The following is a 26,079-nucleotide window of genomic DNA, read 5'->3' as shown; positions in this document are numbered from 1 at the left end:
GACGTCAACAAAGGTCCTTTTCTCCCAGGTCATCAAAGAAGAGAAGCTGGGCTGCGCAAACAACCGGATGAGGTGAGTTTAATATATATTTTTTTTAACCCCTCCAGCCCTTTTTTACTTGGAATTCTGTATTAAGAATGCTATTTTCCCTTATAACCATAAGGCTGGTTTAACACGGGCGTTGCGGATTGTGGCCGGATGCGTTCAGAGTGCGTTCAGTGAAACTCGCACTATTTTGCAAGCAAGTTCAGTCAGTTTTGTCTGCGATTGCGTTTAGTTGTTCAGTTTTTTCCGCGCGGGTCCAAAGCGTTTTGACGCGTTTTTCATACGCGTGATAAAAAACTGAATGTTTACAAACAACATCTCTTAGCAACCATCAGTGGAAAACGCATCGCACCCGCACTTCTATACACAGAATATAGAACATGCTGCGATTTTCACGCAACGCAGAACTGATGCGTGAAAAACAACGCTCATGTACACAGACCCATTGAAATGAATGGGTCAGGATTCAGTGCGGGTGCTATGCGTTCACGTCACGCATTGCATCCGCGCGGAAAACTCGCTCGTGTGAAAGGGACCTAAGAGAAAATAATCCAATTTGCATAACACCGATCCCAAACCCAAACTTCTGTGAAGAAGTCCGGGTTCGGGTCTGGGTACCAAACATACCAATTTTTCTCACTTGCGTGCAAAACGCATTAAAACGCTTTGCACTCGTGCGGAAAAATCTCGCATTTTCCCACAACGCACCCACATCCTATCCGGCCCTTACACGCGACGCCCGTGTGAAAGAGGCCTTAGTATCTTGTTTCATGTTTTTTTTCACTGACCCACTTCCAGACATAATATTGTTACCTGTACATGAAGAAAAGCTGACATCCACATGAAAAATCCTTTCATTCAGCAAATCAATTCTGTGCTGAGCTGAGTCTGATACAGACTGAAGAAAAATCTCATGTAAAATGGTGCTTAATCATTAAGAATAATTCATATTAGACCAGTGAGATGTGTCAGATTCTCCAGAGAGCTGTTAGGCCCCTTTCACACGAGCGAGTTTTCCGCGCGGGTGCAATGCTTTTTTTCACGCATCAGTTCTGTGTTGTTTGAAAAACGCAGGATGTTCTGTGGCCCCATAGAAGTGAATGGGGCTTCAGTGAAAAAAGCAAATGCGGATGCAATGCGTTTTTCGCTGATGGTTGTTTGTAAACCTTCAGTTTTTTACCATGCACGTGAAAAACACATCAAAACGCATTGCACCCGCGCAGAAAAAAAATGTACGCAATCGCTGACAAAACTGTCTGAACTTGCTTGCAAAATGGTGCGAGTTTCACTGAACGCATCCGGAGCCAATCTGTCACGCTCGTGTGAAAGAGGCCTTAGGCCCCTCTTCACATGGGCAAGTTTTCTGCGCGGGTGCATTTTGTATTAATAATGCTATTATTTTCCCTTATAACCATATTTTAAGGGAAAATAATAACATCTACACAACACCGAACCCAAACCCGAACTTCAGTGAAGAAGTTCGGATCTGGGTACCACATTCAGTTTTTTATCACGCGCGTGCAAAACGCATTGCACACGCAACGCATCCGGAGCAAATCCGTGTGAAAGGGGCCTTAGGCCTCGTTCACACTTCAGTGTTTAGACAGTGATTTCCATCAGTGATTTGTGAGCCAAAACCAGGTGCAACTCTAAACACAGAACAGGAGCAGATCTTTCCCTTCTACCTCATGTCTGTGGAGGCTCCACTTCTGGTTTTGGCTCACAAATCACTGATGGAAATCACTGACCAAACACTGAAGTGTGAACGAGGCCTTAGAGTGGCTTTCCTGCACGTAGGCCCAGGAGATGCTGCTTTCATGCCAGTTTGCTGAGTGAGGCATTTTTTGTGGATTACCAGGAGCTAAGGACCCATCACACATTCTTATTTGTTACTGCATTATCTGCTCCATATGCACAAATACTGCACTGCATTCCACTCCACACATGGCTCTTGTACCTCCGTGGTGTTTTCCTGAACAATGTTATATTTGGAATGACGTACGTATTCTCATGCACTTGCACGATTACTTTTGTTTATGTCACCTTTATGCCTGAGAATCATTAAGGCCCCTTTCACACGGGCGAGTATTCCGTGCGGATGCGATGTGTGAGTTAAACGCATTGCACCCGCACTGAATCACGGCCTATTCATTTCTATGGGGATGTTCACATGAGCGGTGATTTTCACACATCACTTGTGCTTTGCGTGAAAATCGCAGCATGCTCTATTTTGTGCACGTAACGCAGGCCCCATAGAAATGAATGGGGTTGCGTGAAAATCACAAGCATCCGCAAGCAAGTGCGGATGCAGTGCGATTTTCACGCACGGTTGCTAGGAGACGATCATTATTATTTTCCCTTATAACATGGTTATAAGGGAAAATAATAGCATTCTGAATAGAGAATGCATAGTAAAATAGCGCTGGAGGGGTTAAAAAAATAAAATAAATAATTTAACTCACCTTAATCCACTTGATCGCGCAGCCGGCATCTCTTCTGTCTTTTTTCTTTGCTGTGTGCAGGAACAGGACCTGTGGTGACGTCACTCCGGTCATCACATGATCCATCACATGATCTTTTACCATGGTGATGGATCATGTGATGACCGGAGTGACGTCACCACAGGTCCTGTTCCTGCACACATCCAAGAAAGAAGACAGAAGAGATGTCGGCTGCGCGATTAAGTGGATTAAGGTGAGTTAAATTATTTTTTTATTTTTTTAACCCCTCCAGCGCTCTTTTACTATGCATTCTGTATTCAGAATGCAATTATTTTCCCTTATAACCATGTTGTAAGGGAAAATAATACAATCTACAGAACACGGATCCCAAGCCCGAACTTTCTGTGAAGAAGTAAGCGCGTGCAAAACGCATTACAATGTTTTGCACTCGCGCAGAAAAATTGCGCATGTTCTCGCAACGCACCCGCAACGCCCGTCTGAAAGAGGCCTAACACCTTCCTACACACCCCCACCTAAATTAATGGGCTATTGGCAGAGGCCCAGTGGCTGAAGCCTCTTAATATACAGTATGTGCTGTCTTTGATGGCACGCTGCGTTCCTACAAGCAGTGCCATCGGCAGGACTGGACAGTCACACTGACAGCTCGATCGGGCGCTGTGACAGTGAACTGAAATAATAATTTCCCTGTCACTAAACCCCTGAAGACAGTGCTCATATTGTGTTCCTGAATCCAGGAGTGCTGCTTTTAAGCAGTTACTAGGGAACCCCATAATGGATGTCACAGGGATTACCTGTGCTGAGGGAGCAGACGTGATGTGTGTTTTATCTGCATGGCCGTGTACAGATCACAGTGATCTAATGGAGTGTTTCCATTAGGTCGCTGTTATCCGTTGTGTGTACATGAGGACTGCAGGGAGTGCACAGATCATGCGTCTCTTGCTTTAAGGGGATTGTGTCATCAGAAAAATACCTATTATTTAAATCATGTTTTCATGTTTAACATTTTTTAAGAATTTTTGTTGGCGTTATTTTTAATTTTCCATGTCAATATCTATATTTAATCAAAACCCATAAAATCCTGCAGTTTTCGCACTGGCGACTAAGCCTAATAATTGGTGCCAATTCTTATAGAAACCTAGAAACATAGAGGGCCAGATTTATCATGACTCTGACAGCTCACTCCACTTTAACATATGGCTAAAGTCAGTTTTAGCCGAGTCAGATTTATGTCCCTTTAAGACTGTAATAAATGTGGTTTGACGGTAGCAGTTTATCCGTCAGTAAGCAGCTTTACAAAAGTCGCACATCTTTACGAAAAAGTCGCACATCTTTACAAAAAAGTCGCACATTTTATGAAAAAGTCGCATGTTCTATTAAAAAGTCTCATAAGATAAGCATGGTCCTTTTTTGCGACTTTTTAAATAGTCCCAATAGTAAATCTGTCTAGAGATTCATTTACATAAGAAAACACGCCCACTTTCAGAAAACTGGCGAGCATAGTGCAGAGCAGAAAAAAGTCGCACATTTTTGCGCAGTTTAAGCGATTGCGCAAAAATTTGCGACTTTTTCACTCCGTTATTCTGACTTGAGCTAATAATAAATCTGGCCCAGAATGTGTCAGCAGATAAGAACCATTTGGCCCATCTAGTCTGCCCAATATACTGAATACTATGGATAGCCCCTGGCCCTATCTTATATGAAGGATGGCCTTATGCCTATCCCATGCATGCTTAAAGGGTTTCTACCACCACATTTTGACCTAATTAGCTGTCAGACACTAGCGATCTGCTAGTGTCTGCTGTACCTAACCATGCTATTGTAATCCCTTTCTCTGCAGCGGTTATCCTAAAAAACGAAATCGCTGAAGTGGTAGCTGCAAATACAGTGGAGTTTAAAGGGTTTCTACCATCACATTTTGACCTAATTAGCTGTCAGACACTAGCGATCAGTTTTTATTGCTATGCAAATGAGCCTCTAGGTGCTATGGGGGCGTCTTTTCTGCACCTAGAGGCTCCGTCTACTCACCATGTCTGCCGCCCAGCTCGTCCCTCGAGCCCGCCAATCTCTAGATTGACAGCCTCCATCGCGTCCGAATTCTCGCGCATGCGCCGTGTGTGCGTCTGTGTTTGGCGCAGGAGCAGTGACTGTTGGACCGCTCACTGCGCCGGCATCTCCACTGCGCCTGCGCCGATGACGTCAGAGTGCTCCCAGGAACAGACGACGCCTGGCCTCAAGCAGTGGAAATGCGCAGGCGCAGTGAGCGGTCTGACAGTCACTGCGCCTGCGCCAAATACAGACGCACACGGCGCAGGCGCGAGAATTCGGCCACGATGGAGGCTGTCAATCTAGAGATGGGCGGGCTGGAGAGACGAGCTGGGCGGCAGACATGGTGAGTAGACGGAGCCTCTAGGTGCAGAAAAGACGCCCCCATAGCACCTAGAGGCTCATTTGCATAGCAATAAAAACTGATCGCTAGTGTCTGACAGCTAATTAGGTCAAAATGTGATGGTAGAAACCCTTTAAACTCCTTCACTGTATTTGCAGCTACCACTTCTGCAGGAAGGCTATTCCATGCATCCACTACCCTCTCAGTAAAGTAATACTTCCTGATATTACTTTTAAACCTTTGCCCCTCTAATTTAAAACTATGTCCTCTTGTAGCAGTTTTTCTTCTTTTAAATATTCTCTCCTCTTTTACCTTGTTGATTCCCTTTATGTATTTAAAAGTTTCTATCATATCCCCTCTGTCTCATCTTTCTTCCAAGCTATACATGTTAAGGTCCTTTAATCTTTCCTGGTAAGTTTTATCCTGCAATCCATGTACTAGTTTCGGGCTCTTTCACACTTGCGTTGTCCGGATCCGTCATGTACTCCACTTGCCGGAATTACACGCCGGATCCAGAAAAACTCAAGTGAACTGAAAGCATTTGAAGACGGATCCGCCCCAAACAGATAATGAGTGCCTATCCTGCGAACTCTGATGCGGCCATCATTAGTACCAAGGTCGAACTGCTTTTATCACTGAACACAATTGTTTACCATTAATGGACGCATCACAGGAGGGCTGGAGAGTGCCTACTGCCATTATGCATACTGCGGAGACACACAGACTAACACAGTGTCATGGCGTAGGGTGCCATTAGTTACCATGCCCGTTCATGGAAGGAACATTAACCAGCCTTTATTATGTCCAGGACATTGTGGAACCAGTCTATCACGGCTGAGGATGGGAGAAACCCTCAGCCGTGCGATGCTCAGAAATGTCCGGTCGCTGCTGGGTCAGAGCAACAGAATTAGGGAGCAGGTCACCTCCTATTGCATCCCTAACACTGACCCTGTCTCCTGTCCGTATGAGCCGACCCTGGTGGTAGGAGGGCTCATACCCCGGAACCTAATAGTCCCTACAAGCCCTCAGGATGGCCCTGAACTAAGGAGCAGGGTAAGACTAACTACTCCTCCTAGGCACGGAGGAGCAGGAGTCTCACTGGCCAAGCAGCATGAAAGAAGGGGAACATGAACAGATATATGAATATGACAGGTGAACCCAAAGAGTTCCACACTAACCTGCCACAGCCTTGCTGACTGGAACCCGTGCTCAGAAAACGTTGTCCACACAAACATAAGACAAACAGCACACACATAAGGACACACAGGAACCAGGACATCCATAGCTGCAATAAAAACCAAAGGCAAAGGAAATCAACTAAACATCAGGGATATGGATTTTATGACCGGAAGGGTTGGCCCTTACTGGAAGGATGGTAACAGGATACCAGGAGGACGACTCCAGCAACATGCCTGGAGTACTCCCCAAGCTTCTGCCATCCAGCAGGAAGCTAAATAACCCAAGCGGCCACACCCACACTCAGACACACAAGGAGAGGGAATAAACCCTTCCAAGACTAACCAGGGAAGTGTCCAAACGAACAACACACAAATGAACCCCGTGCACACCAAACAAGGAAAGTGCACACATACAAACCAAGTTGCCAAGTACAACCGCATGCACTTACAGCAAGCTGCCTAACAACAGCTCAGGCTGCTATGCTGCAACAGTACAACATAACCTGTTGCCCGCGGCAACCACAAGTGAGGCAGCACACTAGCGGCCCTCACCTGTGGTTGAACACCTAAATACAAAGCGCAGGCAACAGCGTGCGGTTCAAGAGTCACGACCATGACCATGGCCGTGACACAGTCCTGCTGCCTTTTTGACGCAGTCAGGAGATGTGGTGTTCCAACAGAAGATGTAGTGTTCCAACAAAGCAACACCTGCACTACACAACGTGCTCTTCAGGGTTCCTGCAGCTCCCATGGCCAGATCTCTCCCCCATTGAAAATGCCCAGGACTGGATGGCGTGTGGAACTCCCATAAAGAGCAGCCAACAACTAGCTTGGCTGCAGGTCCAAGTTGAAAGAGCTTTGAATGACATACCACAGGAGGATATCCATGACCATTACCATGCCAGGCTGGCAGCCTGTATCACAACAAGGGATGATGCCGCCTAGTACTTAAGTGACCCAGTCTCAACATATATTAAAAATTGAAGGGGTACAGTGGCTCAGCCAACCTAGGGATCAGTGGCACGGTGCACAACCCCACGGCACACCCACCGTATAACCAATCTTAAAAAAAAATGTTTGGGGGGCACTCAAATATCTGGTAAATGCATGAATATACAAAATGTTAAATAGATGCATTTAATTGGATACCTATAAATATAAAACCACATAAATAACTACATCAATTAATCATTACACTCCCCAAAAATGTTAGTTGATCAACTAAAAAAGAAAAAGTAAAAGTTGTATAGTAAAATGGAGAAGACAACAGTCCTGTAATCCGGTAATTTGTATAATGTGGATTATAAATATGCCCACATAAAGTTCTTATAAGATAGGATCTTTGTGATATATTGTAGTGATGAGTCTTGTCTGCTCAGCATATATATAGAATGCAATGTGATATAATCAATTTGAGATAAACACAACACAGTACCGAATGCTCTCCTGTCAGCAGTAATCACAATGACCACAAGGCAATGTGTTGCCGATCTAATAGTCGATGTAGCAAAGCAGCTGTTACTCTCTTATTGGCAACAATGTAGCCGCAAGGCACTACACTACCAATCCTGAAGATGACTGTGTGGCAATCTCGCTGAATAAATGGTAAGTAAGTTTGCTGGTGTGACTTCTCATATGGTCCGGAAATACTTAGCATTCATGGAGATACTGGGCTGTATCTCCATTACCAGTTGCTCTGTATCTTTGTCGATGAACACACTGACTCAATATGTGGTGTCTACATGGTCAGGAAATATTGCGCTCGATACCCACAGAAGGATTAGTGTGCAGGTAACGGAATGCGAACAGGTCTTAGAGTCACCGAGCTGTCGCAACGAGTACAATGCCCCTGGAAAATACGGCCAATGTCTATTCACTGCTGATAAACTTGTACCAGACGCGTTTCGGAATGGCATGTTCTTTCCTCAGTGGCCTGCAGTGAATAGATCGATGCCTCCATTTAAACAATATTCCATCATTGGGGGGAGGCGTTCCTCCAAAATCCAAGGTTCGGCAAGATCCGGACTGGATGTTATTCCCTATAACTACATAGTTGCAATTCGCACTTTAACTTCATATATTGGAGATTATAAAAATGAAAGTAGTAAAAATAATGACAATTATAAAAGTTCAAAACTCAGAAGTCGTAATAGTATGTGGAATAAGATATTGTTCTACATCCATTCATATAATAGTCCTGAAAATACACAATACTATAAAAAAATATATATATATTTAAACAGGACTCATTGGTAACGTAGTGCCTTGCAGCTACATTGTTTGTTGCCAATAAGAGAGTAACAGCTGCTTTGCTATGTACATCGACTATTAGATTGCCAACACATTGCCTTGCGGTCATTGTGATTCCTGCTAACAGGAGAGCATTTGGTACTGTGTTGTGTTGATCTCAAATTGATTATATCACAGTGCATTCTACACTGCCTGTCCAACAAAAAGTCGCCACCTGAATTTAACTAAGCAAATAGTTATAAGGCTCCTATTGGATAATTACTGCATGGGCGATTATCTTTCAGCTGGCAACAAGTTATTTAACCCCAACTGGTGCAATGAGTTGCTTCTCATTTCTTAAACAACCATGTAGAAAGACACATCTCGTGGTCGTGGAAAAGATGTTAGTCTGTTTAAGAAGGCTCAAATTATTGGCATGCATCAAGCAGAGAAAACATCTAAGGAGATTGCAGAAACTACTAAAATTGGGTTAAGAACTGTTCAACGCATTATTAAAAACTGGAAGGATAGTGGGGACCAATCGTATTCGAGGAAGAAAATCCTGAGTGATCGTGATTGGCGATCACGAAAAAGTTTGGTGAAATCAAATCGAAGAAAAACAACAGTAGAACTCAGGGCTATGTATAATAGTGAAAGTAAGAGCATTTCCACACACACAATGCAAACAGAACTCAAGGGATTGGGACTGAACAGCTGTGTAGCTGTAAGAAAACTACTAATCAGTGAGGGAAACCAGAAAAAAAAGGCTTCAGTTTGCTAGGGAGCATAAAAATTGGACTCTGGAGCAATGAAAGAAGGTCATGGGGTCTGATGAGTCCAGATGTACCCTGTTCGAGAGTGATGGGCGCATCAGGGTAAGAAGAGAGGCAGATGAAGTGATGCACCCATCATGCCTAGTGCCTACTGTACAAGCCTGTGGGACAGTGCTATGATCTGGGGTCCTGCAGTTGTCAGGTCTAGGTTCATCAACAGTAGGTGCTCCAAGAATGAGGTCAGCTGACTACCTGAACATACTGAATGACCTGGTTATTCCATCAATGGATTTTTTTTCTTCCCTGATGGCACGGACATATTCCAAGATGACAATGCCAGAATTCATCTGGCTCAAATTGTGAAAGAGTGGTTCAGGGAGCATGAGACATCAATTTCACATATGGATTGGCCACCACAGAGTCCAGACCTTGAACCCCATTGAGAATCTTTGGGATGTGCTGGAGAAGGCTTTGCGCAGCAGTCAGACTCTTCCATGATCAATGCAAGATCTTGGTGAAAAATTAATGCAACACTGGATGGAAATAAATCTTGTGACATTGCAGAGGCTTATCGAAACAATGCCACAGCGTAATCAAAGCTAAAGGCTTTTTTTTGGTGGCGACTTTTTTTTTGGACAGGCAGTGTATATACTGTATATGCTGAGCAGACAAGACTTATCACTACAATATATCACACTCTTAACATTTTTCTTTTTTAGTTGATCAACTAATATTTTTTGGGGAGTGTAATGATTAATTGATGTATTGTTATTTATGTGGTTTTATATTTATAGGTATCCAATGAATACTGTCTCAACATATACCCTGCAGCAGAACCCAACCATCTTGGTTGTGTGATCATTGACCAAGCACTACTAGCAGTTTATACTTTGTCAATCTCTGCTCAATTTCATTCAGTTTTCCAGGTGTTCTTCTTTTATTTTCCAATATATATATTTTGTATAGTATACAACTTCGGTTAAGAGAGAGCAGCTACTGCTGTCAGGAGGGACTTGGGACACCACCACACAACATTCATCTAAGGCCTCATGCACATGACCGTGGTGTGTTTTGCGGTCCGCAAATTGCGGATCCGCAAAACACAGATGGTGTCCGTGTGCATTCCGCAATTTGCAGAGCAGCACAGACAGCCATTGATATAACTGCCTAATCTTGTCCGCAAAACGGCATATTGGCATGATTAGATTGATCGTTTTTTTTGGCAAAGAAGGATTGAAAAAGACGCATGATCAAGGACTGAAAATAAGGATTGTATTTGGCAGGAATACAAAAAGACATTGCTTACTGCTACGGACTAATTTCGGTCCCTCAAAGTCTCATCCCACAGTGTTAGGGCTCGTTTAAACGGATGCCACCCTTGTGCCTTCCGCAATTTGCGGAATGGAACTCGAGGCCCATTATAGAAATGCCTATTCTTGTCCGCAAAACGAACAAGAATAGGACAGGAAATGAATGGTTCCGTATGCGGAATGCAGAAAACGGCCCGTATACGGGACGCAAAATATGTTCGTGTGAACGAGCCCTTAAATTATGGATCAGATCACTCTCCCTCTATTCTAGCAATGTAAAGCTATGTGTTGCGTTACCTTAAAGGGGTTGTCTAGGATCGTTCCCTGTGAACAACACGACCTGCCCGGTGAAGTCACCGGACCGGAGGGGCGTGGCTTAGCACAATCTGTCTCTGCCGATGTACCGCTCCTCCGAGCACTCTGCATAATGCCTGCGGCTGATGGTGACGTCAACGGGCTCCCTGCGAAGCGGAAGAAGCAGCTTCGCTGTGCAGAAGGGACCCGGTACGTCACTGAATATAAGAAAAGACTCACTACCGGCGGAGAATTTGTGTAATGAATACGGGGCATCAGAATAGTATGGGAATGGTAGGACAGTCATGTAGGAGATATTTATGTCCTTGTTAAACAATTAAACCAATGTCCTCAATCCCGGACAACCCATTTAATGTTCTTGTCTACCACCAAGAGGTGGTCACAGGATATGAAGGGGCTACAAGAATGATATTTTATGCAAAACTGGGGAATGGGTGATTTTATTTCTCCCAGAAAATATCAAGAAAATCCAGCAGACATATGAAATCATTCCCATTACACCATTGTAATTGTGTTCTATTTCTCCCAAATTCCACCAGTAATGTTTCTCAGAAGAGAATAATCCAGCCATCTTCAGTGTAGAAGTCACTGTCTGCCGGCTGTAGATCTGGTACACTGTATGTCCCATAGTTGGCCAGGATGCTGTGAGCCACAGATGCAGGGCGCAAGAAAATACCCAGGAGAGGCTGCAGCCCTGAGCAGCAAGATATATGTCACAAGTAGTTTTCAAACTCTACCCCATTACACGGAGGCAGCTATAGATTTACATAATTTGGTCTGGAGGATATTGCATGAAAACAGCCATATGCACAGGGTAATGCAGATTTGCAGTAGTCACCTAGTACATTCTTGGATTGTTGCTATGCAATGGTCCAGACATGTTCTGCTGGATATTTTATTATCCAGAAACTTGCAAGCGATGGCGGTGGCATCAAACATCATAATTACAGATGAGCAGTATAATAAAGGATGCTTGTTTTATGGGGTTTTTCCCCCTCTATATTCACTATATTAACAATCTGAAGATTCAGGTATGACTGCAGTTAACCGTGGTATCTCTCTTCTATTGTCACCTGCTGTGTTCTTTACCTAACTTGTGAAATAGCAAAACTGAGTTATAAAAATAAAGCAGATATGGAAGAAAACTGAAAAAGTTACAATGGAAAGGGAGGGAACCAGTTGGCTATGTGTCCCTGCACAGTCTGCAGGGGCGGAGTGGGAACTTAAAGTTGGAGGTGGGTCCAAACTAAAAGAAGGTGGGGCAACACAAGTAGGCAGGGTCAACAGAAGTAGGTGGGGCCAGCAGTACTGTAGTGCAGCACAAAATACTGCCCCAGCAGAACCAAATACCTCAGTGCAGCATAAAATACTGCAGCCTCCGCTGCAATATTCAACTGTATCACTGTCCAGGAGGGCATCTGTGTGCTCCTAGCATTAACTGATGAAGGCTTCAGATTATGTACCTGCCTGGCGGCATGAGGAAGGCTTGGGTAGTCCCCTGGGCATCAACCTTCTAGGAAATTTCCCTGTAGGCTCTATGGCCATTCCACCCCTCACAGTCTGAGGCTACATTCACATGACAGTGAAAAAAGGGCAATTTTTCATGGCCATTTTGCATCCATGTGTGCCCTCAGTATGCTCCACAGTGCCCCCAGTATCTATAATGGCCCCCTGTAGTATTCTTTTAATTCACTCCATAGTAGCCCCAGTATATCTATGCCCCCCCCACAGTCTCACCCCATATATAAAATCCTCCAATGATGCCACCTGTATATAAAATCCTCCCCAATAGTGCCCCCTGTATATACAATGCACGTGAGCGCGCACTATGATTGGGGCTGATCTTAGGCTGATTACTGTGGGGTCTGATCTGAGTCTGAGGGGGCCTGATCTGAGGCTGATGGGGGGGCTGGAGGACAGGGTTTCCAACTGTCCGTAAATTTCTGAACAGTCCTTAAAAATAGGCAACTTTTTTCCAATGTCCGTGAAAAAAAATGGATGGTGGTATTTGACTACATAGAAACATATAGAAAAATAGAATGTATCTGCCCAATATACTGAATACTATGGATAGCCCCTGGCCCTATCTTATATGAAGGATGGCCTTATGCATATCCCATGCATGCTTAAACTCCTCCACTGTATTTGCAGCTACCACTTCTGCAGGAAGGCTATTCCATGCATTCACTACTCTCTCAGTAAAGTAATACTTCCTTATTTTACTTTTAAACCTTTGCCCCTCTAATTTATAACTATGTCCTCCTGTAGCAGTTTTTCTTCTTTTAAATATTCTCTCCTCTTTTACCTTGTTGATTCCCTTTATGTATTTGAAAGTTTCTATCATATCCCCTCTGTCTCGTCTTTCTTCCAAGCTATACATGTTAAGGTCCTTTAATCTTTCCTGGTCAGTTTTATCCTGCAATCCATGTACCAGTTTAGTAGCTCTTCTCTGAACTCTCTCCAAAGTATCAATATCCTTCTGGAGATATGGTCTCCAGTACTGAGCACAATACTCCAAATGAGGTCTCACTAGTCCTCTGTAGAGCGGCATGAGCACCTCCCTCTTTCTACTGGTAATGCCTCTCCCTATACACCCAAGCATTCTGCTAGCATTTCCTGCTGCTCTATGACATTGTCTGCCTACCTTTAAGTCTTCTGAAATAATGACCCCTAAATCCCTTTCCTCAGATACTGAGGGTAGGACTGTATCACTGATTTTATATTGCTCTTGTGTTTTTATGCCCCAGGTGCATTATCTTGCAACCCTCTGTTGTCTGTCCCTCAGCCACTGCCTAATCCATTCAACAATATGGGAGTCCAAGCACAAAGACTGCAATTTTTTGATAAGCCTTCTATGTGGGACAGTATAAAAGCCTTACTAAAGTCTAGATAAGCGATGTCTATTGCACCTCTGCCATCTACTATTTTAGTCATCCAATCAAAAAAATCTATAAGATTAGTTTGACATGATCTCCCTGAAGTAAACCCATACTGTTTTTCATCTTTCAATCCATGGTATTTTAGATGTTCCACAATCCTCTCCTTAAGTATGGTTTCCAATAATTTCCCCACTATTGATGTCAGGCTAACTGGCCTATAGTTGCCCGATTCCTCCCTACTACCTTTCTTGTGAACGGGCACATTTGCTAATTTACCAATCTTTTGGGATGACTCCTGTTACAGGTGATTGGTTAAATAAATCTGTTAATGGTTTTGCTAGTTTGCCGCTGAGCTCTTTTAATATCTTTGTGTGTATCCCATCAGGCCCCTGTGACTTACTTGTATTAATTTTAGACAGCTGACTTAGAACCTCTTCCTCTGTAAAGACACATGCATCAATAGATTCATTAGTCTTCCTTCCTAACTGAGGTCCTTTTCCTTAATTTTCCTTTGTAAAAACTGAACAGAAGTATTCATTGAGGCAGTCAGCTAGTGCTTTATCTTCTTCCATATACCTTCCTTCTTTTGTTTTTAATTTGGTAATTCATTGTTTTAGTTTCCTTTTTTCATTTTGTATCTGAAGAATGCCTTATCGCCTTTTTTCACTGACTGAGCTAATTTCTCTTCTTCAACTTGCTTGGCCTCTCTCTGCCTAATCCTAAATTTGCTTGTCATACTCATGTTTTTTTGGTTTTTTTTTTTATAATTACTAAATGCTATCTTTTTTTAATGATTAGAAAGACTAGACTATTTTGGTGGTAATTATAATCAATGTACAGCTCACAGTTAATGCTGGTAATGATCAGTATATTGAGTATATCAGTATATTGAGCTATAGACATGTATTATCTTTAGCATTCATTATGGTTTTCCAATTTGTCCGTAAAAAAAAGTTAGCTGTCTGTGATTTTGGGATAAGTTGTCCAGAAAAATAAAAATCTGTTTGGCAACCCTGCTGGGGAGTCTGATCTGAGGCTAATGGTGGCTGGGAGGTCTGCTGGGAGGCTGATCTGAGGCTAATGGAGGCTGGGGGTCTGAAAGACACTAAGGAGGTCTGATCTGAGACTAATGGAGGTTGAGGGGTCTGACTGAGGCTGATGGAGCTTCGGGATCTGATCTAAAGGTCTGATGAAGAATGGGGGTCTGATGAGGATTAGAGGTCTGATGAAGGTCTGATCTGAGGTCTTAAGAAGAATGGGGATCTGATTTGGAGGTCTGCTCTGAGGTCTTATAGTCCGAAAAATACGGTACCTCATCCACTTGAACATGCTGACTCTCGCTCTTCACTGGAAGGAACTGGAAGGACCTTCCAGCATCATGACATCTTGACCCTGGGAGCGTCAGGTCTTTCCAGTGCAGAGCGAGTGTCGGTGTGTTAAAGTGGATGAGGTAAGTATGTATATAAATATATACTATATATTTATATATATATATATATATATACACTCACCTAAAGAATTATTAGGAACACCTGTTCTATTTCTCATTAATGCGATTATCTAGTCAACCAATCACCTGGCAGTTGCTTCAATGCATGTAGGGTTGTGGTCCTGGTCAAGACAATCTCCTGAACTCCAAACTGAATGTCAGAATGGGAAAGAAAGGTGGGCTACAACAGCAGAAGACCCCACCGGGTACCACTCATCTTCACGAGCTCACCAAAATTGGACTGTTGAAGACTGGAAAAATGTTACCTGGTCTGATAAGTCTCGATTTCTGTTGAGACATTCAAATGGTAGAGTCCGAATTTGGCGTAAACAGAATGAGAACATGTATCCATCATGCCTTGTTACCACTGTGCAGGCTGGTGGTGGTGTAATGGTGTGGGGGATGTTTTCTGGGCACACTTTAGGCCCCTTAGTGCCAATTGGCTATCGTTTAAATGCCACGGGCTGCCTCAGCATTGTTTCTGACCATGTCCTTCCCTTCATGACCACCATGTATCCATCCTCTGATGGCTACTTCCAGCAGGATAATGCACCATGTCACAAAGCTCGAATGATTTCAAATTGGTTTCTTGAACATGACAATGAGTTCACTGTACTAAAATGGCCCCCACAGTCACCATATCTCAACCCAATAGAGCATCTTTGGGATGTGGTGGAATGGGAGCTTTGTGCCCTGGATGTGCATCCCTCAAATCTCCATCAACTGCAAGATGCTATCCTATCAATATGGGCCGACTTGTTGAATCAATGCCACGTAGAATTAAGGCAGTTCTGAAGGCAAAAGGGGGTCTAATAATTCTTTAGGTGAGTGTGTGTATATATATATGTATATATATATATATATATATATATATATATATACAATAGAAGAAAGGAAAGCAGCACACAAAAAAATGTATGTGGGTGCAAAAAATCCTCCAACGAGACCTGTGACCAAGATCCCAATTGTAGATAGTATGAAGAAAAGAAGGCAGCACTCCAATAGGTAGTAAAAAGTGGACGATTTATTCACTCATCAGCTCAGCGACGTTTCGGCTCTCACTATGGAGCCTTTTTCCAGCTGAGTAACATGTGCCAAATTACATCTATATATAGTGCAAGTAATTGATTTGATACAAATTGGTATAAGACATAATAAAGTGCAAATGCATACATATTACAACCATATCGTCAAATTGATCAATGTGACAAGGTAATTCGGGATCACAGCGTTATCGATATAGTAATAAACATTTCATAAAGTGAAAAAACAGTACAAAATCACAAAAGACATCATAATTGTTAATTACAAGTGATCAGTGAACATGTGTTAAATATAAAAATTAAAACCTTTTGAATGTGTCACATCAGGCACGGTGAACATGATGGGAGCTTGTTGGCGTCCGGAAAGCAACAAGGCGCATGCGCCGTTCCAACCACTATCGCGAGATTCACAGTGAAAGTATGAGAGGTAAAAACCACATCAAAGATGGCCACTTTAGAATATAACTTCGGGGCGCATGCGTGTGCCAAAACACCGCCCATATGATTTTGACAGATACTATTGTAGTACATGAGCGCCGCAGCCAATAGCAGAAAGGGCTGGTCCAAACATCAGGGGCCGGCGGGTCAACGTCGGTCACCAATGGGATATCTGTATTTACACGATGGTACGGTTGCCACACCGTCATCATCAAGTAATCCAGAATTACAGCTTATCCGCTCCATGGTCCTCATAGCAGTGTGGCGGAATATGTATACACAAACCACCATCTGCCAGAGGGACACGGAAAGAACTGCATCAGGGCTCAGAATGTGTCAATATGATCAATGTAATATTTATAGATTAGGGCAGTGACTGTCAGCGCAGTGCAACCCAAGTCCCAAAAGAGGCTGGGGTTGCACCACATTGCCGACAGCAACCGCCCCAGAACATCAATTGTGGATACCGTAAAGTAAAAAGAAATAAACAAGTAGAGAGAGGTCGCCAACAAGATTCCTACAGTCATCGCCATGTGTCAACATTCGTATGTTGTATTTCAGAATCATATCCTACAAAAAAAGAAACAAGAAGAAAATGTTTTCTGTTAATGTATAGCACATATAATTCTCCACATACGTTATCAGACAAAGAGAGAAAACAGCACAAAAAAATGACTAGACAATCCTAAACTCTACATTTAAACCATGTGGCTTGAGGGTACCAAGTGTGTAGATCCAATAGAGCTCACGTTTTTTTAAAAGTTTAACTCGATCACCACCTCGCCTAGAGAGAGATATTTGCTCCAAGATCCTAAAACGCAGGTCATTCTGTGTATGTTTGGCTTCAGTGAAATGTTTGGATACAGGGAGATCCATTTTTTGTTTTCTAATAGAAAACCTGTGTTGGTTAAGACGAGTCTTGACGTCCCATGTGGTCTCCCCGACATATAGGAGGCCACATGGGCACGTCAATAAATAAACAACATAAGAAGAATCACATGTTAAGTACTGTCTGATCTTGAACCTCTGCCCTGAAGTGGGATGCACAAAAGAGTCACCTCTCTGCATCAGTTTACAGTTGATGCAGTTGTAGCAAGGCTAACACCCTTTACGGGTAGAACCAAAATAACTTTCACATGTCTCCCTGTTAGAACCAATGTCAGATTTGACTAGTCTATCCCCTAAATTGGGGCTGCGTTGATAGGAACATAGGGGTGGCAGCTTGAACTCTTGCACTTTATCAAAGTTGCTGGTGAGAATTCGCCAATGCTTTTTAATTATAGCAGCAATCTTGCCACTATTTGTACTAAATTCTGAAACAAAGGGGATTCGGGCCTGGGAACATTTGTGATTACCTAATCCACCTCTGATGGCATCTGTGGTGAGTGGTTTGACTCTATTAATCTGATCATGGATCAATTTCTTGGGGTACCCACGTGTCTGGAATTTGGACCCCATTTCCTGCAATCTTTTATCTATTATAACAGGATCTTGGACAATTTTTTTGACCCTCAAGAGCTGACTAAAAGGAAGCGACCTAATCATGGGTTTAGGATGATGACTATCATAACGTAATAACGTGTTCTTATCTGTCGGTTTCACATATAGATCTGTCACTAGTTTATCATTATGGATGCTGACTTGAGTGTCCAAAAATTGCAAAGCGTTCATTGAATGCGCCAATGTGAACTTGACACTAGGGTCAATCAAATTCAAAAAGTTGTGGAACGCGATGAGGTCCTCCGTGGCGCCGACCCAAACCAGGAAAATATCATCAATGTAACGCCACCACCCCAGTACATGGCTGAAGTGGTGGCTCACATAGATGAAAGACTCCTCAAGATGTGACATGTAAAGATTTGCATAAGTCGGCGCCACGTTGGACCCCATCGCGGTCCCACGTAGCTGTAAAAAGAAGTCATCCTGAAATAGGAAATAATTCCTAGTCAGGATGAACCTCAGCAGAGAAATCAAGAAACGTTGACAGATGATACTATAATCGGTTTTATGTAAAACCTGTTCAATAGCCTGTAAGCCCAGTTTATGCTCTATGGAGGTATAAAGGCTTACAACGTCAAAAGACGCCAATAATGCCCCCTTTGGAATACACAGACCGTCAATTTTAGTTAAAAAGTCGCTAGTGTCTCGAACATATGATTTGGCGGATTTAGCAAATGGACACAAAATCCAATCAAGAAAAATGGCAACCCTACAAAACAATGAGTCCATCCCCGCGACGATAGGGCGTCCAGGGGGTGAAGTCAGAGATTTGTGTATTTTGGTTAGGGTATACAGAATCGGTGTGGCAGGTTTGTCACAGTACAGGTAGGTAAAAATCTTTTCATCAATGATATCTTTATCCCTGGCATCAATTAGTATTTCTTTGAGCTCTCTCAAGAGTGCAAATTTAGGATCATTGTAAATCTTTTCATACACTTTGGTATCTGAAAGCTGGTGTCTGATTTCAGCTACATAGGATCCGGTGTCCATGACCACAACCCCACCACCTTTGTCAGCAGACTTGATGGTGAGGTTGCGGTCCGAAGCCAGATCACTAAGTGCCGCAATCTCCGCTTTAGTCATATTTGCAAATTTAAATGGTTGCTGGGATGACTCCTGCTTGAGGCTTGCAATGTCGCGTTTGACCGCGAGACCAAAAGCCTCAATAGCAGGGTGGTCAACGACCGGGGTGAAATCTTTTTTTGTAGGATATGATTCTGAAATACAACATACGAATGTTGACACATGGCGATGACTGTAGGAATCTTGTTGGCGACCTCTCTCTACTTGTTTATTTCTTTTTACTTTACGGTATCCACAATTGATGTTCTGGGGCGGTTGCTGTCGGCAATGTGGTGCAACCCCAGCCCCTTTTGGGACTTGGGTTGCACTGCGCTGACAGTCACTGCCCTAATCTATAAATATTACATTGATCATATTGACACATTCTGAGCCCTGATGCAGTTCTTTCTGTGTCCCTCTGGCAGATGGTGGTTTGTGTATACATATTCCGCCACACTGCTATGAGGACCATGGAGCGGATAAGCTGTAATTCTGGATTACTTGATGATGACGGTGTGGCAACCGTACCATCGTGTAAATACAGATATCCCATTGGTGACCGACGTTGACCCGCCGGCCCCTGATGTTTGGACCAGCCCTTTCTGCTATTGGCTGCGGCGCTCATGTACTACAATAGTATCTGTCAAAATCATATGGGCGGTGTTTTGGCACACGCATGCGCCCCGAAGTTATATTCTAAAGTGGCCATCTTTGATGTGGTTTTTACCTCTCATACTTTCACTGTGAATCTCGCGATAGTGGTTGGAACGGCGCATGCGCCTTGTTGCTTTCCGGACGCCAACAAGCTCCCATCATGTTCACCGTGCCTGATGTGACACATTCAAAGGTTTTAATTTTTATATTTAACACATGTTCACTGATCACTTGTAATTAACAATTATGATGTCTTTTGTGATTTTGTACTGTTTTTTCACTTTATGAAATGTTTATTACTATATCGATAACGCTGTGATCCCGAATTACCTTGTCACATTGATCAATTTGACGATATGGTTGTAATATGTATGCATTTGCACTTTATTATGTCTTATACCAATTTGTATCAAATCAATTACTTGCACTATATATAGATGTAATTTGGCACATGTTACTCAGCTGGAAAAAGGCTCCATAGTGAGAGCCGAAACGTCGCTGAGCTGATGAGTGAATAAATCGTCCACTTTTTACTACCTATTGGAGTGCTGCCTTCTTTTCTTCATACTATATATATATATATAGATCCATAGAAAAGGTTAGGCAGCACTCCTACACATGCACGGATGGTTATATGGTGCCCGCGGTAGTCCCTCGATCCAGGACGGGTAAATATTAAAGAAAGTCCGCAGCACTCCTTGAAGTAAAAAATGTGCAGTTTATTCACACATGTCAAAAATAGACAACGTTTCGGTTCTCTCACAGAACCTTTCTCAAGTCAGGTCACTTGAGAAAGGTTCTGTGAGAGAACCGAAACGTTGTCTATTTTTGACATGTGTGAATAAACTGCACATTTTTTACTTCAAGGAGTGCTGCGGACTTTCTTTATTTTATATATATATATATATATATATATATATATATATATATACTCCTGAAAGGCATGAATTCCATATGTACTAAAATTTGTTTTAAATTCAGTTTTAGGGTAGATTTATGCATTTTGTGGTGTGTATTGGTTCTAGTGATTTTTTTGCACTTATTCTTTCTAAAAAAAAAAAAAAAGACAACTCTAAGGGTCCATTCACACGTCCGCAAAATGGGTCCGCATCCGTTCCACAATTTTGCGGAACAGGTGCGGACCCATTCATTTTCCATGGGGCCGGAATATGCGGTCCGCATTTGTGGATCCGCACTTCCGTTCCGCAAAAAAATAGAACATGTCCTATTCTTGTCAGCAATTGCGGACAAGAAAAGGCATTTTCTATGAGAGTGCCGGCGACGTGCAGTCCGCAAAATGCGGAACGCTCATTGCCGGGGTCCGTGTTTTGCGGATCCACAAAACACATACGGACTTAATGTTTGCTGAAAGTCTGTAAGAAATTTGGAATACAGGTAGAGGAGTGGTTGTTTTTTTTTTTTGCCTACTGGTGTTTTTTTTTTCTAATTGGTGGCTTCTCTGCATTTTAAAGCCTTTGCCATTTTTAGGTGTTTTTTCCTCTACGGTAAAAAAAAAAAAAATATGAAAAAAACAACACCCACACATACGGTACATTTGTTTTGAAAAATAAAAGCCAATAAAAATGGCTTAAAATGCATTCAGTATGTAAAAAAAAAAAATCTATAGCATTTTTAGAGGTGAAAAAAAACAAAACTAATTCATGTGTGTAGGGTCCAAAATGAGTAGATGGTTGTATAAAAACCGAAAATGTTTCAATAGGATCCGGTGCATAGAAATATATTTTGAGCAGTAGTGAAGAACAGTTGGCTAATTTACGAACTAGTACTTGTACAGCGTTGCAGATGTTAATACTCAGGGTAATAGACTCTTCTAGTAACCTGGGGTGACCATGGATGACTAATACTCTTACAGAACCACTCAGACTTTCTTCTGTGGACATAGCTGACCAAGCGTTCTGAAGCCTGCATGATGACAAGAACACACCAGACTGAGATCTTGTCACACGGTGTAATCCTGTCTCGGGCTGACATGTTCATACTGCTTTATGAGTATGTTTTGACATCAGCTCATTTATCACTTAAAGTTAATGGTTGCAAAAGTGTTTGCCTGTTATTTGCAGCCGTACTGTGCTGCTGAGGCAGACCTGTAATCCTCTAGAGAGCCCTTTACCTCAGGAGGAAAGCTTGAGATGGAGGCGGGGAGCAGGGGCGTTTTTTTCTGACTACTGATCTGTGGGCAGATTGAGCACACAATAGATGATAGCAGAAATGTGGAATATGTGTCTGTGGTGGAGACCACTGATGGAGACCATTGACAACATAGGGATTTAAAAAGAAATGTTATGTATTGCAGCTTTTTTGTTGAACAGTGAATTAAAATTTCACAAAAACATGATACTTGCATCAGACCTTAGTAAATAGACATAACACATATCTAGCATCTCATCTACATATAAACTTGGGGCATCTAAGCCCCGCCCCTGGAACACCCCCAAACTTGTCCAATAACCCCCACTAATAGGTGGGGCTCGTATTAGCCCTACCCATTTTTGGACTGTGACAGCCTGAATTTCCAAGGAACCATCTTTGAAAATTAGGGACAGTCTAGGGGCAGACTGGCCATAAACCCTAGAGGGAAATTTCCAGATGGGCCGATACCCAAGGGGCCACCCAAGAGCTCCTCAAGTTGCTGGGTACAAGATGCTGCGTTGATTAACAATGAGAGCATCAGGAACTTATGTACCTGGTCGTGTACCACTGGTGCCCTTCTCAATTCAACTGTATCAGCATTACTGGCACTACAGATGGTATGGCTGACCCCACCAACTTGTGTTGGCCCTCCCTGCTTGTGTTGCTCCATCTTCTGTCAATTTGGTCAGGTTACTTTTAGTTTTGTTTCAGGGCCACTTTTAGTTGCCAGTCTGCCTCTGGGACAGGCCCTGAAAATTCAGGACTGTTGGCAACTACTTTATAATACTGCATAGTAGTGGTGAACCTCTTTATATAATTGTACTCGGAAATCTCAAGAAAGAAAAATGTGAAAATGACACAGAGAGACATTGGGAGATCTGTTAAAAGAAAATAGGCCTGTGCGTCCACACAACAACTTGACAGAACCCCCTTTCATGATCCATAACAGTATGTCTTGGCCAAGTGGCACCCAAATCCATGAATCAACCTAACGTTTTGTATACTAGGGATAGCGAGGACAGGAGAATGTTTCCTTTACAGGAATTCTGCATTAATTGAGTTCAGTGGGCAGTATGCAATATGTCATTCCACCTCTGGTGGTACTCCTCAGAATATAAGCACTTGATTACTCTAGGTTTACTGCCATTTTCAATGTAGACTGACTAAATAGTACGGTCTTCATTAGTTTACTTAGAGCCCGCTGCAGGCCATATGGCTGCGCAGGACTCTACCACGGCCTGGCCGCATTGCAAGAGTGACACAACTGTGCTGTGTTGTTGTACCCTAAGGGTCCTCTGTCAGCCCGCCCTCTGCTTCTTGATTGACAGAGCCAGGTTCTTGCAAAGTCATCTCACCTGGCCCTGTCAGTCAAGGAGCTTGGCAGAGGAAGGAGGATGATCAAGGGTGCACAGAGTGATTTGGGCCTACCCTTGGCGCACCTTACTGCTCATTTGCATATGTACTAATAGTGCTTTTTCTTCAGAATGAGGCAACAGATCACTAAGTGAAAGTTGTCATTACATACAGCTGAGCATACAAGGTATTGTGCCAGGTTCATCAGTGAATTTATTAGTGACAGACTTCCTTTAACCCTGTAACGCATAATCATGTACATGAACGTCATTATACTTAGAGTTATGTGGAGCGGGCTGCTGTGCTGAGATGAACCTGATCGTTTAACCCCTCCGATGCCGCAGTTAATAGTGAGTGTGCAGCGCAGCATCTGTGGGGTTAGGCACAGAGAGGCTGCCACATATTTCTGTAAAGTTGTGCACGATGCACTGCTAAAGTAGGCAACGTCTTCGAATGCCAGAGACTCCATGTTTCCCTCACAAAAAATGTATTAAAAGTAACCAAAAAGGTACTAATTAAAACTACAGTTTTCCCCGCAAAAAAAGAAGCCTCTCACAGTTCTGATGAAAAGAAAATATATTTTTTTTTTTCCTAAGGCTTTTAGTCTTTTTATATAGTAAAACAAAATAAAAACTACACAAATTTGGTATTACCATATTAAGGACATCATGTCATTTTTCGTGCACAGTGAGCACCATAATATCAAAACCTTGGTGAAATTGTGTTTTTTTTTTTCAATTTCACCCCACAAAGATTTTTTTTCCAATATAAGACATGGTAAATTAATTTGTGCAATTAAAAAATACAAATTGTCCCGCAGAAAAATATGCCCTTATATGACAATGCAAATGCAAAATTAAAAAAGTTATGGCTCTTTGAGTGTGGGGAGGAAAAAACTAATTTAGGCCTGGTCCTTAAGGGTTAAAGGGATTGTCCAACCCTGTACAAGTGAAGGCCTATCCCCAGGATTGGTCATCGCCATCTGATCGGCGGTGGTCTGGCACCCCACACACCTGCCTATCAGCTGTTTTGCAGTAGCTCTGGTGCTGGAACTCCACTTCAGGTAAGGAGCTACTGCAGAACAGCTGATTGGTGGAGGTGCGGGGTGTCTAACGATAACCAAACAGATAGTGACAGCCTACCCCGAGGATTGGCCATCACTTGTGAAGAGTTGGACAACCCTTTAAAATAACAAGGCTTATCCTAAAGTAGTGTAGCAAGAAACTACACTACAATACTAAGATATTAATCATGTGCTGAACATCCATGATCCATTGGCATTAATGTTCATGCAAGCTGACAAGCCTTCAGTATTGTATTTCAAGTTTGTGTTCCAATTATGGATCAGTCATTATTTTGAAACATATCCAATAACGGTTCCTAATGGATAAAAGTATTGCGGTTCACTGTATCCAGTCGTTTTAGCTGGATCTGCAGTTATTATGAGGGATTATTATTGGTTGTGTAATATAAAAAATAACTTTGCTTGTCTTGCACATTTTTAAATTATTCATCTTGGATAAATGAAGATAAAAATACAGTTTTAAAGAGTCACATGCATTTTTATAGTTGCGAAATTTGCAGAGTACCAGGAAACAAGACTATTCAATGGCAGAGATTAAGGATCTTTTGTTCATAGTGGGAACAGGTCCAACCAAGGATTTGTTCCTTTATACAGCATTGTCCTAGGATCTGGTATCTGCACTCTAACTGGGGATTCTAGCATGTGAAGACGAAAGAGTCTTAAAGGGGATATGTACCCTGGTGGTGTGGTGTGGTGTTGTGCCATTCCTCTGTTGTTCCTAGAGGATCATTTGCAAATCTTAAAACATCATTTTTCTTAGCAATGTGGGCACATATGAACATAGGGCCAAGACTGATGCCTTCAGCTGCCACGTGCACATGTAACAGGTCAGCCAGTTTCATAGGGACAAATCTGCTGACAGATGCCCTTTAAATGTCTTAGCACAGAATATAAAAATGTGTAACGGCAAGCTGAGAAATGCTTATGACTAATCACTGCATTTCCATTGCAGGGTTCAGCTGATTCCTACACAAGTCGTCCATCGTTAGACTCCGACGTGTCACTGGAGGAGGATCGGGAGGCTGCCCGCCGCGAGGTGGAGAGGCAGGCTCAACAACAGCTCGACAGAGCAAGGGTACGTATCTCTATCCTCAGTTAATTTCTTACCTTTTTTTTTTTAAACAATATTATTTTGTCCTAAGGATTTAGCAGCATTTTATGATGCTTCTTCTTCTGTTTAAAGCATAGGAAAGCTGATATTAATTGTTCTCTTCCAATTATATTTTAATGTTTAGGACTTTCAGCTTCCAAGAGCCCTGCAGCAGGTTATCCAGAATTATCCTTTCCTGTAAGCCTCTGTTCACATTACATTTGATACAGTTGAGGAAGACATAAAAAGGAATACTGCAAAAAATTATTTTCATTTTAGGCATACATTTAGTTTTGGTATATGTCTGGATTTGTTTAACAGGCAGATTCAAAATAGATACCCTGAAAACGTCTACCTTGGTTTTGCATCCACCGGTCCATTGGCTTCTACTCTTTAAAAAAGGAACCTTCCTTCACCTCTGCGTTGCTTTGTGGTGCTGAAGAATTTAAATGGCTATTAACATCAATAACTTAAAAGGGTTTCCAGGATTTTTATATTGATGGCCTATCCCAAGGATTGGCCGCCAATATCAAATCGGCATGGGACCAAAACCCTGTAGCCCTGACAATTGGTTATTCCAGTGTAGTTTCAGTGCAGGGACTACACAGATCCATTCACTGGACTGAACTAGTGAACTG

At 42.6% G+C, this 26,079-nt stretch overlaps 1 protein-coding gene across 2 annotated transcripts in view; it reads left to right on the top strand.

The window, feature by feature from the left end:
- CACNB3 (calcium voltage-gated channel auxiliary subunit beta 3) overlaps nt 1–26,079 on the top strand; it is a 140,726-nt gene that overhangs the window by 61,194 nt on the left and 53,453 nt on the right. For both annotated transcript variants that reach the window (XM_044285224.1, XM_044285226.1), the window contains exon 2: nt 25,304–25,426. In XM_044285224.1, coding sequence (XP_044141159.1) covers nt 25,304–25,426 — 123 coding nt within the window. The remainder of the gene's footprint in view (nt 1–25,303; nt 25,427–26,079) is intronic.

The sequence above is a fragment of the Bufo gargarizans genome, chromosome 3 (assembly GCF_014858855.1).
Source record: "Bufo gargarizans isolate SCDJY-AF-19 chromosome 3, ASM1485885v1, whole genome shotgun sequence".
In the NCBI taxonomy this organism is placed as follows: Eukaryota; Metazoa; Chordata; class Amphibia; order Anura; family Bufonidae; genus Bufo; species Bufo gargarizans.
The sequence above is the reverse complement of the archived record's forward strand: the minus strand, read 5'-3'. Positions and strand labels throughout refer to the sequence as shown.